Below are 15586 nucleotides of genomic sequence, written 5' to 3'. Positions count from 1 at the left end.
GTTTGATAATATACATTGCTAACTGCACGGGAACAATATTTTTTTGGACTTTACTATAAAATTTTAATTGGAAGTGAATATATCTATATTTTGAATCAATTTTATTACAATTTAAAAGTCAGTTGGACTAACGTAAGACCGCCTCGTTGATATAGTGATTGTAGAAAGCGACACACAAAGTTGTGGGTTCGATTCCCATAAAAATACTAGTATTATAATTACCGCAATGCAACATACCTAATTACTTATATAAAGGGACAAATAACATTACTTACATTATTTAGTTTTCTATAATATAGTTTGGCTTTACTATGACGATGGGATTTTTGCATGTTTCTTTATTATATATATATCGGACACTAGGTGGTCAACTTAACAGGTGGTGGAAAATTAACTTTTTTTACTAATTTTTATTAAGATTCCAAACATAGAAATTGTCTTGCGCATTTACTTTTCACTCACAATCACTAACTGCAGTGGCGATCATTCTTATTCAACATTAAAACGTATAAAAATTTTATAAAGGAACACAATGGGCTAAGAACGTCTTGTTCAATATGGTGCAGGATTGCATAAAGAAGTCTATATTGAGAGTGTTATTATCCCTAAATTCGCCATATTAAATCCAGAAAAGTTTATTTGTTACAGTTTTTTTATTTAATACCCAAAACAACCTAACCTTAGCAAACCAAGGGCTCCTTGACAGAATTTTCTACAGGCCCCTTTCCTACATGGAAGTGGGCCAGGTGTCTCATCTGATGTTTAATGACACAGCCCATAGATAGCTAAATGAATTTTACTACGAAGAAAGACATAATACTATTATAATAAGTTTCTGTTTCATTACAATCATATACAATCATATTACATTAAAAAAATAAATTAAAAAATCGTGATATGAAAATGTTGGAAAAATAAGATGTATAATATTCTATACATTACTACACGTACAGTGATAATCACATTTTTAGGAATGTATATTATTCATTGCTATATAGAGTTAGAATGTTTCTGGTAGTTTTTAACATATACCAAAAGTTTATTGTAAATAACATTAACTGTCTTGGTGGAGCTGTCTCTAAAAGGATTCTCTTCTTCTACGTATAAACACTGTGTTCGAATGTGGTCAATTACAGGACGTATTTTATAATATCTATCAATCTGATGTATCAGCTTCAGAATTATTGTTAAAATGTAAAAATAGCCTGATTTGTTCAAATCTTTTTAGGGAAATTATATCGGCTACCTTTGCATAACGAAATGACTTTTTCCTACTGGAAAATCTACTATGGCAAAACTACTATACCCATGACATTTATTGCCATAAAGTCTAGTATTTCTTCCCTTGAAACTGTTATGGATCTTCCTATTGTTTGTATGCTGTATAAATTTGAGTGAGTGGTAGTCATATCTGATAAATCTTCATTAAGAAATCTATAAAAATAATCTAAAGGTGACCAAAAATTTAGGTTCTGCTGTTACAGCCTTGTGTTGAAATTGTGCTTTTTGCCAACGAAAAGATAAATTCTTCTGCTGTAACAGTACATAGTACATTGTCTTTTTGTTTTTCAAGCAACGATGGCAGGAGCTTTGCGTTTCATTTTTTTAACGTGCGTCAAAGGTGTGCCGGCAGGTGTGGATGCAGGAGATTGATTTGAAGGCAAAAATGAAATTGAGGGTAGAGCGTCATAATTATTTTCTGATGGATTAGGAAATAGCTGAGTAAGAATAGGTGTAGGCACTTCGGTTATATCGGCAAAAATGTCGTCTTAAAATGTCATTCTTGAATTTATGATTATTTAATTTGAATGTTTGATGCCGCATTAAAAACATTAATTTTTATAGGTTCTATAGTCACATATAAATTGAAATGGTTTTTAAATATTGTCTTGTTTTTTAAAAAGCACCTTGTACTGGTTTTGTAATGCAACAATATTATTACATATTACATACATAGTAAAAAATGTAACAATGTAGCTACAATGTTTAAAAAAATAACATAACATATTTTAAGGATTTGTCGTTTGTCAGATACTTGACATTGAAACTTAATAGTTTTCAAATGTCAATCGTCATTTATGAAATAATTCATAAATTGTTTTCTTTGTTCAAACCTCGGGTGACGAAGTTTATGTGTTTAAAAATTATTGTTGACCAAAAGATAAAGTAATTTTTCTGACGTTTTCAGTTTTAAGTAATTACAAAAATGGGTGCCGTATTAGGCCTTTGTTCTGCAGCCCAGGTAAGTTGCCCCTATTTAAAACCTATATATAGTACCGAGTCCGATTGGTTCAGGGACATAGTTATTGATTTTCTTAATAATATATAAATACCTTAAATAACTCAGTAACTGAAGTAGCTACGTACTTAACAATATATATTATGTATGTAAAAGTTACATTACATACTTACACAAGATATCAATGACTCATTACGTACAACGTCTCTTAAAAGAAAACAGTTTTGACTTTCTCATTCTACATTATAATTTCCTTCTCATGAAGAATAATCCAGCAATTAATCTATTATTTTTTAGCAAAATATGTCTTAAAATATCAAATTATTAAGAATGTATTTTGTTAAATTGTTTTTTATGTAAAAAAGAAAACAAATAAAAAGATTCGTAGATGTATAAGCTCTATTCTATTATATTAACAGCTGGCCTGTTGCTGTGGAAGTGCAGCATGCTCCTTGTGCTGTTCAGCATGTCCTTCTTGTGCAAATTCCACATCTACACGTCTCATGTATACACTTATGTTACTACTGATGACAGTAGTTGCATGTATCACACTTGCTCCGGGGTTACATGATGTTATGAAAAAGGTAAGTGGAGCTTATACAATCAAAATTTAGAATTTGTTTTTGTATAAGAAAAGAATAGACAATAGAACTAGGACATTCATGTCTGAAATTATTAATTATTCTCTGGTAACATCTTCTATTATAATGAACAAAATTTTGTATGTATAGCCTTATATTTATATATATTAAACAACTTATAGAAATTTAAAATACCTTGTTTCCCTTTTCTCCATCCTGTTTTTTCTGTCCTGTGCTGTCAATAGTATTGTAGGAACAACATAGAAAAAATATTATCTAATAATTTAACTTGTTCTTTTGTTAGTTAGTACATTGATTGTGTTTCAGGTGCCATTCTGTGAAAATTCAACAGGCATAATACCTGGCGATATTAAATTTGATTGTGATCAAGCTGTTGGATATCTTGCTGTTTACAGGTAAATACAATTTAATGAGCATATAAGCATTTCATGCAGATTATTATATTTTAAAATTTAAATACCTAGGAGTTGCCACATTACATTTAAATTAATCGAATTCTACTATATTCCAGGATTTGTTTTGCAACATGCCTATTTTTCGTTTTAATGATGCTTTTGACAATTGGTGTCAAGTCTTCCAAGGATCCTAGAGCTGGTATACAAAATGGGTAATTATAATTCAACATTAATATAACCACAATTTTAGAAGTGATAACTGTTGAAATTTTTAATTGTTAGAAATATTCATTTGATTGTTGTCTCTGAACTGATTAAAATTACGAAGTTCCTTTTATTTTGGCCATAAACCGTTATAACCATTCAGGTGGATTAATTGCTGGGTATAACAATCCTATTTCAAAGTCATATTTTTATTTAATTAGTATTTGTTGTGAGCGTAATGTATCTTTTTAAACCTCCTCACAAAAGCCATGTAATAAGATTGACGGATCTGCAAAGTAACTCCTAAACAAATAGATCAAATATGATGTTGTTTTGTTAGAATACTGATGTAATGGTTGTTATCTATTTATGAAGATCTGTCCTAGGTGATATTTTTATACTGAGTATTTAATTTTAAACATCTTTCATAAGCGCTAGTTGTTTTTAATCTTAAACTCTTAAAATATTTCAGTTTCTGGGGTATAAAATACCTGGTTGTGATCGGTGGAATCATAGGAGCATTCTTTATACCGGAAGGTCAATTCGCATCGACATGGATGGTGTTTGGAATGATTGGAGGCTTCTGTTTCATCATCATTCAATTAATACTTATCATTGATTTTGCACATTCCTGGGCTGAGAGATGGGTTTGTAAGTATTTAAAAAAAAATGTCTAATTGTGCTGTGTACCAATAGGATGAGGTAACTAAAGCCCAGGTCAGGCGCTGCAGCTATTTGCCTATAAAATAATATCTGCGACGTCTTAGAACTCAATTTGTAACAATACATACATTATATGGAAAACTGTTTATACATAATATTAATACATCGTTCATTTACGAGAGTGTATATAACTAGTTATAGAAAGTAGTACATAGGCTAGCTTATAAACTAATTACGTATTACATAATTCAGATTACAGATTATATACAAATTTGTCAAGATACACTACAATCAGAGATATTATTACAGTATTGTAAATGTTTTATGATTTGCATGATGAACAAACAGAATAAATCTATTATGTAATCATGCACATATATAATACAGTGCAAACTATATATAATGTCGAAATCAATTCGCTTTGCTTGGATTAGCTTGTCCTCCATACAATGATACACTATATAGCATCACACCCACTCTCAATAACGACAACAATTGAGTAATAAAGTACTTTTTAACTTTGCTAAAATTAGTAAAAACTGCGCAATAGTGTACGTTCTTTTGTTGCTTGATCATCCTAACCCCACAATAAACTCGAATTTCAACATCAAAATCAGTGAACTTTGTTTACAAGTTGGGATTGCTTGCACGAGTAGACTGTTGTTGGCCATGACTAATAAGTAGGAGTCATGGATTATCTATACGTTTTTCTTCCCTCCATTTTAGGATCACTCTTTATAACTCCATAAAATTCACAGTTCCTTCAGTGTCGTTATATAGAGTTTACACTGTATTTGAAAAGTATTACGGTTTAAGATATTTATTTCTCATTAAGACATATGAGAAACTATACTAATACAATATGCTTATTATATTAAATAGCAGGTAAGAAACTGAAGACTGTTACATAATTTTGTCAAAACTGTAGTACATCACTTTGCTCTATTGTCAATAGTTTCCTTATTAAAAATATTCTATAGTTAAGAAATATTTTTAATAAGGAATTTATATAAATTTCAGCAAATTACGAGGAAAGCCAATCAAAGGGCTGGTACGCGGCTCTCGTGTTGGGAATGCTGGCCTGCTATGCCCTCACCATCACTGGGATTACACTTCTCTTTATCTTCTACACTAAGGTAATATTAACAAAAAATGTTCTGTATTAATAAAAATTCTTCAGAATGCTTTGTCACGTGACAATATCCATACAAAGTCGTTTGTGGGTCACGCCTATCGAAAACTAAAACTGACATTGTCGTAAGTCCTTGATTGACAACTGACAATTATCATAAATAAGAAGAACAGACCAAGTTCTTAAAAGTCGAATGCATAATTTAGTATAACGCCATCTAGCGATAGTATACACAACCGTTTAGGCCGTCTTCTCTATTGAAATTGGGGTGTTTTTTCGTACCAATCTTGGGAAGAATCTTTTTTCTTTCGCAAGTACTTTCGGTTGGTCAAAGCGTATGTAATGATTAGGCCTATCTGGTGTGTGTTCACAGACCGTTGATTTTGTGTGTTGTCTATGTCTTATGTCCGCAATGTGTTCTTTGATCAAACTTGATATATTTTACCGTAATTTATTTTTATTCAATAGGTATCGGTATCGTATCGACAAAAAGGCCTATCGATGCATGCCTAGTTTAGTCTATGGTATTTTTAATAGACGTTTAATTTTTTCAGCCCGATGGATGTGACCTATCAAAATTCTTCATATCAATCAACCTGATTCTGATGGTGATAGCCAGTGTGGTGTCCATCCTACCATCAGTTCAGGAACACCAACCAGGCTCTGGTCTGCTTCAGTCGTCTGTCGTGTCTCTATACGTCATGTATTTGACCTGGTCCGCCCTTTCCAACTCAGCTGGGGAGTGCAATCCCAGTATTTCTGCTACAAATGAGGTAAGTTATGAGAGGGACAAAGATGTGTGTAGTCTCGCTCATGTCTCATGGGTGTGATAGGGACAGGAGATGTGAGGTGTCTCGTTCGTGTGCCATGGGTGTGATAGGGACAGAAGATGTGAGTTGTCTCGTTCGCGTGCCATGGGTGTGATAGGGACAGAAGATGTGAGTTGTCTCGTTCGTGTGCCATGGGTGTGATAGTGACAGGAGATGTGAGTTGTCTCGTTCGTGTGCCATGGGTGTGATAGGGACAGAAGATGTGAGTTGTCTCGTTCGTGTGCCATTTGTGTGATAGGGACAGGAGATGTGAGTTGTCTCGTTCGTGTGCCATGGGTGTGATAGGGACAGAAGATGTGAGTTGTCTCGTTCGTGTGCCATTTGTGTGATAGGGACAGAAGATGTGAGTTGTCTCGTTCGCGTGCCATGGGTGTGATAGGGACAGAAGATGTGAGTTGTCTCGTTCGCGTGCCATGGGTGTGATAGGGACAGAAGATGTGAGTTGTCTCGTTCGTGTGCCATGGGTGTGATAGTGACAGGAGATGTGAGTTGTCTCGTTCGTGTGCCATGGGTGTGATAGGGACAGAAGATGTGAGTTGTCTCGTTCGTGTGCCATTTGTGTGATAGGGACAGGAGATGTGAGTTGTCTCGTTCGTGTGCCATGGGTGTGATAGGGACAGAAGATGTGAGTTGTCTCGTTCGTGTGCCATTTGTGTGATAGGGACAGAAGATGTGAGTTGTCTCGTTCGCGTGCCATGGGTGTGATAGGGACAGAAGATGTGAGTTGTCTCGTTCGCGTGCCATGGGTGTGAGAGGGACAGAAGATGTGAGTTGTCTCGTTCGTGTGCCATGGGTGTGATAGGGACAAAAGATGTGAGTTGTCTCGTTCGCGTGCCATGCGTGTGAGAGGGACAGAAGATGTGAGTTGTCTCGTTCGTGTGCCATTGGTGTTATAGGGACAGGAGATGTGAGTTGTCTCGTTCGTGTGCCATGGGTGTGATAGGGACAGAAGATGTGAGTTGTCTCGTTCGCGTGCCATGGGTGTGAGAGGGACAAAATATGAATTTACTGATAAGATCCTAAGATTAATTTTCGAAGTACTATAAACTAAATTAACTAAAAATATATTTATAAATCCATTGGAGATTTCTGATCGATTCGTTTATCTGTCACTATACTAGTATTCAACATAAATGTATATATTTCAAGGAAATTCAAACTCCTAAAAATTTGATGATTTTTTAAATTTTACAAACCATAAATAATTAATTTAGTATTTGATCTGGTTCGATTCCCGATTTTCTAGGATATAATTTTTGTCTATTGACGAACTTTTATATATACTATGTATTTATATATTTAATATTTTAATATGGCAACACAAGGACCCTAAAGAAGTTTGGGTATGTACGGAAAATTCAAAATCATTTCTTATTAAATCACATATTGTGTCAAGAGTGTAATATACAGTGTTAACTCTATATAACTACTTGGAAGGAACTGCATTGTATGTCCTTTAAAATGGGTATCTCTTTAAAAGTTCATTTGACCATTTCCACTTAATTATATTTTCAATCATCACATCAGCGCTAAGTCTTAATATCTGAATGTATTTTTCATCAAAGAAATTGTACAAAATATTATTGATAACATTCCTGTTAGCACATTTTCCCTTAAGTACCGTAAACGTTTCGCCATATATTTTTTTTCTTAGCCCACCCTTTTAGTACATACCAACATATAGAACATATTGATATGTTACCCCACTGTTAGCTTATCCAGAATAAAATCTAAGCACTCAATATTTTTCTCTCCATAGCAACCTAGCTTACAGATCAAGAAATAATAAAAAATACTCAAAATGGTCCTTCGATCCATTTTTTTATATAAACTACTTCGTACTCGTAGCCCTGTTAAACGAAGATTTACCTGGCTGATTTAAAGACATTTAACTATCGTGTATGTCGTCCTGAGTTGAATCTAGAAATTCTAGAACGTAACTCTGTTATCAAAAGCTGTCAGATATGAATTTGTCTATGACATTTTTGGCTTCATCCCTTTCGTAATGGATTCATATGTATGTCGAACGTTTTGCATTTGTCATACGGTCATAGCTGCCCCAAGCTATGTCGAAGTAAGTGATATCAAAACTTTCGCTTCAACGCGATTTTTTTTCTAGACATCATTCGACAAGGAGTCTGTGATTGGATTAATTATATGGGTGGGCAGCGTGCTGTATTCGTGCGTACGCACCGCGTCCTCTTCGTCAAAGATCACAATGTCCGGTCACATTTTGGCTAAGAAAGAAGGTAATAATTTATATTAATATAAATAATATAATATATCTCTATATATATATATAATTCTCGTGTCACGATTCGACCGATTTTTAAGAATTATTTTATTCATATTAAGTAAGTCTGAGACTCTGCTAATATGTATATTTCAAACCCCTAAGTTTACACTCCAAATTTTTTTTTCAAAATACATACAACTATCTACATCTACGATCGAGCCCCATTTTTTATTATAGTAGATAGTTATTTTTATGGAAAAAAAATATTTCCTATAACGTATACGTTTGCCGGGTTGGCTAGTAAACATATAATATAATATTTATTCTTTGAGAATTTTAAGAACTTTGCCGGTAATGCAGTCGCGAGCGCTGGAATTGATGTCTATGGTGGTATCATTTAACATTAGGTGAGGTGAATGATAAGGAATAAATATACCAGAGACAAACTACCGAGGTTTATAGATCTTTCTAAAATATATCTGAATTAACCAGAGCAGATTTCTTTTAAATTAAAAATGTCTAAGGCCGTCTTGACACGTTCAGGCCCATGCAGCAAGGTAGAGTTAAAAAAAAATAAGATTTTTGATAGAAATGTATTATTTTTGGGGCTCCGAAACGTCTTTTTGTAAGATTTGTAAGGTTAACGAAAAGCTCGTTTAATATGCCATATAAATTACATTCCGCATCGCGTTTCGTTAAATAAATATTAAAACTCCATTTGTTTTTGAAGTGAAACTTCTTTTTTGCCTTTGGAAAAAAAACGTCACATTTTTCGGTTACGCGTCACATGTTTCGGTTACGCGCCATCTTTTTTTGTCCCTACCACGGTTGATTCGAAGAGATTCGAAGCCATTATTAACAAAAATATTTTTATTTTTATTATTAACAACGTTAACAATGATACTAATGGCTATGATAATAAAAGCCTATGGTTAAACTTTATATAATTTTATTTTATTTAACCAATTTCTGTAAAGTTGCATATAGTAGATCATTTTTCGAAAAATAAGGTCATAAAGAAGTTTCTTCTTAAGAGTGTACATATCCAAATTAAAAAATAATAATTTAGAAGCATTATATACACGGAATTACTGTTTAATAAAAAAATGTTTTAAGAAAATAATTAACAACTCACAATCGAGACTTGGTTCTGACACCCTTATGTCATGCACGCTTTGACAAACGTGAGTCGTACTTAATGCGTTAACACTTAACCTACCTACTACTAAATAGAAAGAGAAAGAGTGATCGTTCAACAACTGATTCTTCTGAGGGATTCTTAAGGCACTGAAAGCCTTTCCGAACCAATTCGACTTAGGGTCCTTCAAGAAAAGAGCGTACAGATACCGGCAAACTTCTTGAGCATTAAACGAGGGAGTGGGGGAAGTTTGCGCATCGTACACGACGCGGGACACAAACGTCAACTGATTTGACAATCACGCGATCGACACGTCACTCTCAAGTGATACCTAAAAATCGCTTCTGCGCAGGCAAAGACATTTGTTCAAGATGTTTGCCGGTATCTGCACCAATTCTTAAAATACCAGCATTTATGAGCCTTCTGTCAATTTGAGTGTCCATGGGTGGCGGTATCACTTAACATCAGGACAGCCTCCTGTTTACCTCCTGTTAGATAAAAAAGAGTAGTTACGAGAGAACCATTCTCTAGTTAATATCTGGACCCGTAATCAAAACTTTAAAAATTTCGCTGCTCTGGTACAATTAGAAGTAGTCCAATGATAATGACGCACAAAACCTGTGAATTTATGTTTTTTGCTATAAATTGTAGTTGTCATATATATGTCGCAACTAACTAGCTTAATTAGCCGTTCAATCAACAGCCTTGTTAACTAAACAGCGTTTAAGTAGCGGTCTGAATGATCAAACAGTTAGGCATATGACTTGTATCGATGACGTTACGTTACTCGCCTATCGTGTTCAATATAGTTCCAATTTCTAAACCAAACTGTCAATATAAGTAGGAGGCAAAATAACTTTATTTATATAAGTAAACAAATATACTTATTAACGTCAGAAAAGATGTTAAATTGTTTAATTTACATTTACTGCCAGTTCGCAAGTCAAAAGCGTAGAGCGGGCAAGAAAAACTGGCAAGAAACTTTCCGCCACTCTTTTTAATCGCTGAGTTTTGAGTCATACAAATTGTTTGAACTGGAGCAAATCAATCCCAAGGATTAGGATCGATATTTGTCAAATTTATAAAAAGCGTCGGCAAACATCAAATGTCATAATGGTTTTATATAATAAAAAATAGTACGAAAGAGTATTAAATCTACCACTTAGTGTACGAATAGTAATATGTTATATTTTACATATATTATCTATATCTTCCTATAAGTCTCTACTGTACAAATACTACCAGACCAATCAATAATTTTTTATATCAGATATTTTAGCTTTATTATTCCTGTCATATGGTACGAATGACTCGACATAAGCCAGTCAATTGAATGCAATAACATTAACAAACGGCTAAATATCATTTAGGCGCCTCAAAACAGTGCAGTTTTTAAAAAGCCTAGGCGGCATTGAGCGGCTAATAAAGCTAGTAGGCCGCGACATATATATATTTGTATTAACACACATTAATTTACGCATATCGCGTCGCTACACCCGGCTGAGGAGGTCTTATTGATAATGAAGGTAAGGTACCAGCGTAGTGGTGACGGCCTTGCTTAGGTTCGATTCTCCTAGTTTAACAGCGATAGATGTAATGGTGTCCGAAAAAACACCCAATAGAATACAAAAAACCTCGCCATATTGCGGGTTAACTGTTTATTTGAATGGCAACAATGTTTGAGATGTCATTATAGATTGTCACTGTCATCTGTCAAAGTGTAGGGTCGATTTGATTGTGCGTGGTCTATGTTAAAGTATGGAACATTTGAATTATAAGGAAGTATTTGTTGGAATGTCGGTAAATTGACTCTATTAATAATGTCTCAAATGTCATACCAATTTGCATGTATATGTATACTTAGTGTTGCTATATGTAAATAATTCAGCTACCAAATGCAGGGTTTTTATTGTATTGCTCGAGATGTATACATTAGTTCTACCACTGACTTGGAGCTTTGTTCATTTAGTCAGAGGTTCATGGGCTAGGACGCGTTCGTCTTTTGTTTGATCAGTAAGGGAGCGTTCAAGTATTATGTAACGAATTTTTTTCCCGTTACGATGCGGGACGGGGATTGAATATTTGTCATTGTTAATATTATTTTCGACTTTCCTATACTTTACACCATATAATGGTCACTTTTAGGTATAAAGAGTCACTGGGGGTGGTCACGAAACGTTTTACTATTTGGTTCAGAATTCGTTGCGTTGCGTTTCATGCCCGAGCCCCGTCAAGAATCTAAAAAAAATGCATGACGTAATACTTGAACGCTCTCTCAGCCCGTTTTGGTTTTTGTTAAAAATATTTTTACATCTTTGACCAAAAAGTTTGTACATAAAAAAACAAATAAATTTTTATTTCCTGTCAGTATTTTATGACGTTTTAGGGTTATTTTATATCCAATATGACCTCCATCTTATTGGTAATAAGGTATTACATATATACAGCAAAGTTAAATTAGGAGAATCGACGTTATGCAATGTTAGTATATTCTAGCTACTTTAGAAATTAAAGTTACCAGCTTGAAGGTGTTGATATAAAAATATATATTAATATATATTTTCAAATATGTCATTATAAAAACAATAGAATTGTCAACTACCTTCCCGCCCGTAGTTGAAATCACAAACGTTGCTTGTTATAACGATAGCAGTGCCCATGTCGCAGTAAAGTAGTTAAATCAGAGAGTTAATTGAATCTCTAGACAGTTAATTATATGTCGATATTCAATCAAGTCGCTAAAGTTCCGTCAGACAAGTGAATGAACGAAACGTTTAACGAGTTTCCTAAAAGCTCCTAGGCAACAAGACCAACCTAACCTAACTATTAACAATAAAGCAAAACACGGAATTTCCAAGCTCAGTTATTCACGATCAAACCGAAATAACAATAACAAATCAAATAATAATGGCGGAGTTTTGTTTTACATTGTTAATCAACACGCTGGCTTTCGGCCAGACAGATAGTTAAATGTTTTCGACGCTGCTTTATTTAAATCAAAACGCTAACGACTTGATTGAATATCGAAGTTTAATTAACTGTCTAGAGATTCAATTAACTCTCTGATTTAACTACTTTACTGCGACACCCATATCACGAGGAAACCAATAATGAACCTAATTGGCAGAACTTTATATCGCCTTTCGTTAAATGATAGTAAATGCTAAGAAAAATTTGAAGTTTATATATAATAATAAATAATTCAGTATCTTGTGCCTGATATAGGCCGTCGAGTTTTTGCGTCTAAGGCAAGATTTCTTCACGATGTTTCGATTCACCGTTCGAACGAATGTTAAATGCGCACAAAGACAGAGAGTTCATCGGTGCAAAGCCCGGGATCGAACCTATAACCTCAGGGATGAGAGAAACTGAATGCACTAGGTCAACTGCTATGAACTTTGGCCATACGTAATATATTTGTAATTTTTTTTGTATAAAAATATTAAATACGCATACACTAGACAGGACGCCAATTATTATAGCGAAAGGCGATTTGAGTTCTGACAGTTAAGTTCAAAAGAGAGTTCCAAAGGCAAAGCTATTTGCTAACCAGTATTTATGCTATAACCATCGCATAATAGATGCATTTCGGCTGGCTCACTGAGCCCAGGTTATGATTCCATAGAGGGAGACGGTGGGGAAGCTGGTGATTCAGAGGAGAAGGTCTACGACAACGAGGCAGAGGACACGGCCTACTCTTGGAGCTTCTTCCACTTCGTATTCGCAATGGCAACGCTCTACGTCATGATGACACTCACAAATTGGTACAAGTATGTATATTTGATTTACTTTTATTATACAAGGTGGCCAAAAAGTCGTCGATCAAACGCAACTTAAGGTTAGATGAGGTCATCAGCGGCAAATAATGTTCTACGGGAGGTCCTTCAGCTCAACCCCTGCAGAGTTATCATTTATTTTGCTTTTTATAAGAAAATTGAGTTTTTTACTAAAAATCTACATCCTGTATATTGAAAGAAAACAATTTTTCAAGGTTATAATAATACAAATAGCTTTAATCCGGTTAAAAATTTATTTTCTTTCAATGTGTAAAGGCTATGTTAACCAAAGGCAATGCTATCCTGTATATTTTTCATAATACCGACTAGATTGGTACTGACGAGTCCTTGCGCTACACATTCTATTTATGGTTGTTTATTAGGTGTACCAGTGCCAGGATATAATTTAATACGTGATTTTTATTATAGCTTTTGGAGGATTGCGTTAAATTAAAAAAAAATATTTTCAGTCCAAGCTCACAACTGTCGAAGCAGAATGTGGCGTCAATGTGGATCAAGGTCACTTCGTCGTGGCTCTGCGTGGGCCTCTACGTTTGGACCCTGGTCGCACCCGCCTTATTACCAGACAGGGAATTTAATTAGACTCCTGACCGTCTCAGAGTCGTCAATTACCTGTAATGTCGTTAACTAAACCGATAGTTTGAGGTGAGCTTCAATATTGACTTTATTGTTAATTAACGGCTCTGAGAACGTTTTCAAGTCAAAGTTGGAGGTTTTGGACTATTGAGTCTAGATGTTCTTCGTTTTAGATCTAAGTGTCTTCAAATATTTAATCCCTTTTAATTAGTACTTGTGTGTTTATCTCGTACAATGAAAAGAATTAAAAAATCTCAGATACAACTATGAACAAAGCAACTAAAGTACAATAAATAATTGCATATTTAAAGCCCGTATAAGAGAGTTATACAGATCACGCAAAAACAAAAAAAAATATTTTCACTATTTCTTCTGTAATTGATCTCAAAATCCCGTAAGTAATTGAATATTGTATATAATCTCATTAAATATATATTAAAATTCATTCGTTTTATTTATTCCTTACAATATTATACAAAAAACAGTTGTCATTAAAGACACATCATTCTGATAGATTTCACTATCGTTATGTGGAAGCAGCTGAAGTATTTCCGAACCAATTCGACTTAGGGTCAAGGATTGCGTACCAATTCTTAAAAAGACAACAACGGCAACGTATTCGCGAGCCTTCTGGCAATGTGCGGGCGGCCTATGGGCGGGCGGTATGACTTATCATTAGGCGAGCCTCCTGATATAAAAATAGAATAAAAAGATTTTATATGCTAGTCACGGCTCGTAGTCTCATTTAATGCGGACAGCAACAGCAAAGTGATGTACAATTTTTTTATTATCAATTAGCTTTGAAGGAAAGCCCACGTATTGATAAATAAACCTCCTAAAAAAATGTTACGTATATATTTGCGTTCGTACTAGATTATATAGGTTTGATTAACGCTAATATGAACAAATTCTACGACCGTGAAATGCCTGGTATATGAAAAACGTATTAAATTTTTTTAGGTCGCAGAAGTATTGAATTAACTTTTTTATAACACAACGTCATTGTATTTCAGTCATCTTGATAATATAAAAAAGTATTTTGTTAACGAAATGGCGTTTTAGAATTATATTATTTCGTATAACTGGCAAGCCTGTTTTCTATCTGTACGGACTAAAAAGAATTATGTGTGTACCTAATCTGTGCTGCCTTTTGCGCCAACAAAACATTACTCCAGCGCCTCTAACGGTAAATAATGTAACTAATTTACGATTTGTTTACTAATTTAGGCCATATCAGGAAGTAATCAACAACTGTATTTATAATTAAATGATTATGAATCGATCTAACCTGATCATGGAGCAGTGGTCTAGTGTCCTCAACGTGTGACTCATCCCTTGGTCGATTCAAAACCCTTCTGTGCACCAATGGTCTTTCTGACTAAACGTTCAACACTTCCTCGTAAGGTGAAGGAAAACATCTCAAGGAAACCGGCATGTCGACCCACCTTGAACCGGCCCAGACGGCTGATCACCTACAATAGAACGACTACTACTAATCATATTTAATTCCCGTCGCAACTTTCAATAAAGATATTGTCAAAACACTATCAGACATTGTATCAAGCCGATTTTATCACAGGCAACATTCTCTCTCATATTTTTTTAAATATTGCTAATTAGCATTTAAGGTTTTACTAAATACCTAAAAGAGATCACGACATAGATAAAGAACTGATGCCAAGACATAAAACGTTGTAGGTAGCCTAGTTTTATGCATATACTGATAAAAAATCAGTAGTGCTACAGGCTTAGGCCTGGACCTCATATTTCTGTA

At 34.3% G+C, this 15586-nt stretch overlaps 1 protein-coding gene across 5 annotated transcripts; it reads left to right on the top strand.

Annotated features, from left to right (window-relative positions):
• Positions 1–2098: 2098 nt before the first annotated feature.
• On the top strand, positions 2099–14255 carry LOC123717754 (probable serine incorporator). 5 transcript variants are annotated; one of them, XM_045673903.1, is made up of 12 exons: positions 2099–2242; positions 2659–2823; positions 3148–3236; positions 3353–3448; positions 3913–4091; positions 5124–5239; positions 5790–6008; positions 7391–7408; positions 8185–8314; positions 10948–10965; positions 13065–13209; positions 13686–14255. In XM_045673903.1, exons 1-12 carry the CDS (start codon positions 2207–2209, stop codon positions 13816–13818), a joined length of 1344 nt encoding a protein of 447 aa, XP_045529859.1. In that variant the 5' UTR covers positions 2099–2206; the 3' UTR covers positions 13819–14255. The 5 variants fall into 5 exon arrangements, with proteins under 5 accessions (XP_045529859.1, XP_045529861.1, XP_045529862.1 ...); XM_045673905.1 differs by lacking the exon at positions 7391–7408; XM_045673906.1 differs by lacking the exon at positions 10948–10965.
• The last annotated feature ends 1331 nt before the right edge of the window (positions 14256–15586 follow it).

Source organism: Pieris brassicae, chromosome 13, assembly GCF_905147105.1.
Source record: "Pieris brassicae chromosome 13, ilPieBrab1.1, whole genome shotgun sequence".
In the NCBI taxonomy this organism is placed as follows: Eukaryota; Metazoa; Arthropoda; class Insecta; order Lepidoptera; family Pieridae; genus Pieris; species Pieris brassicae.
The sequence above is the reverse complement of the archived record's forward strand: the minus strand, read 5'-3'. Positions and strand labels throughout refer to the sequence as shown.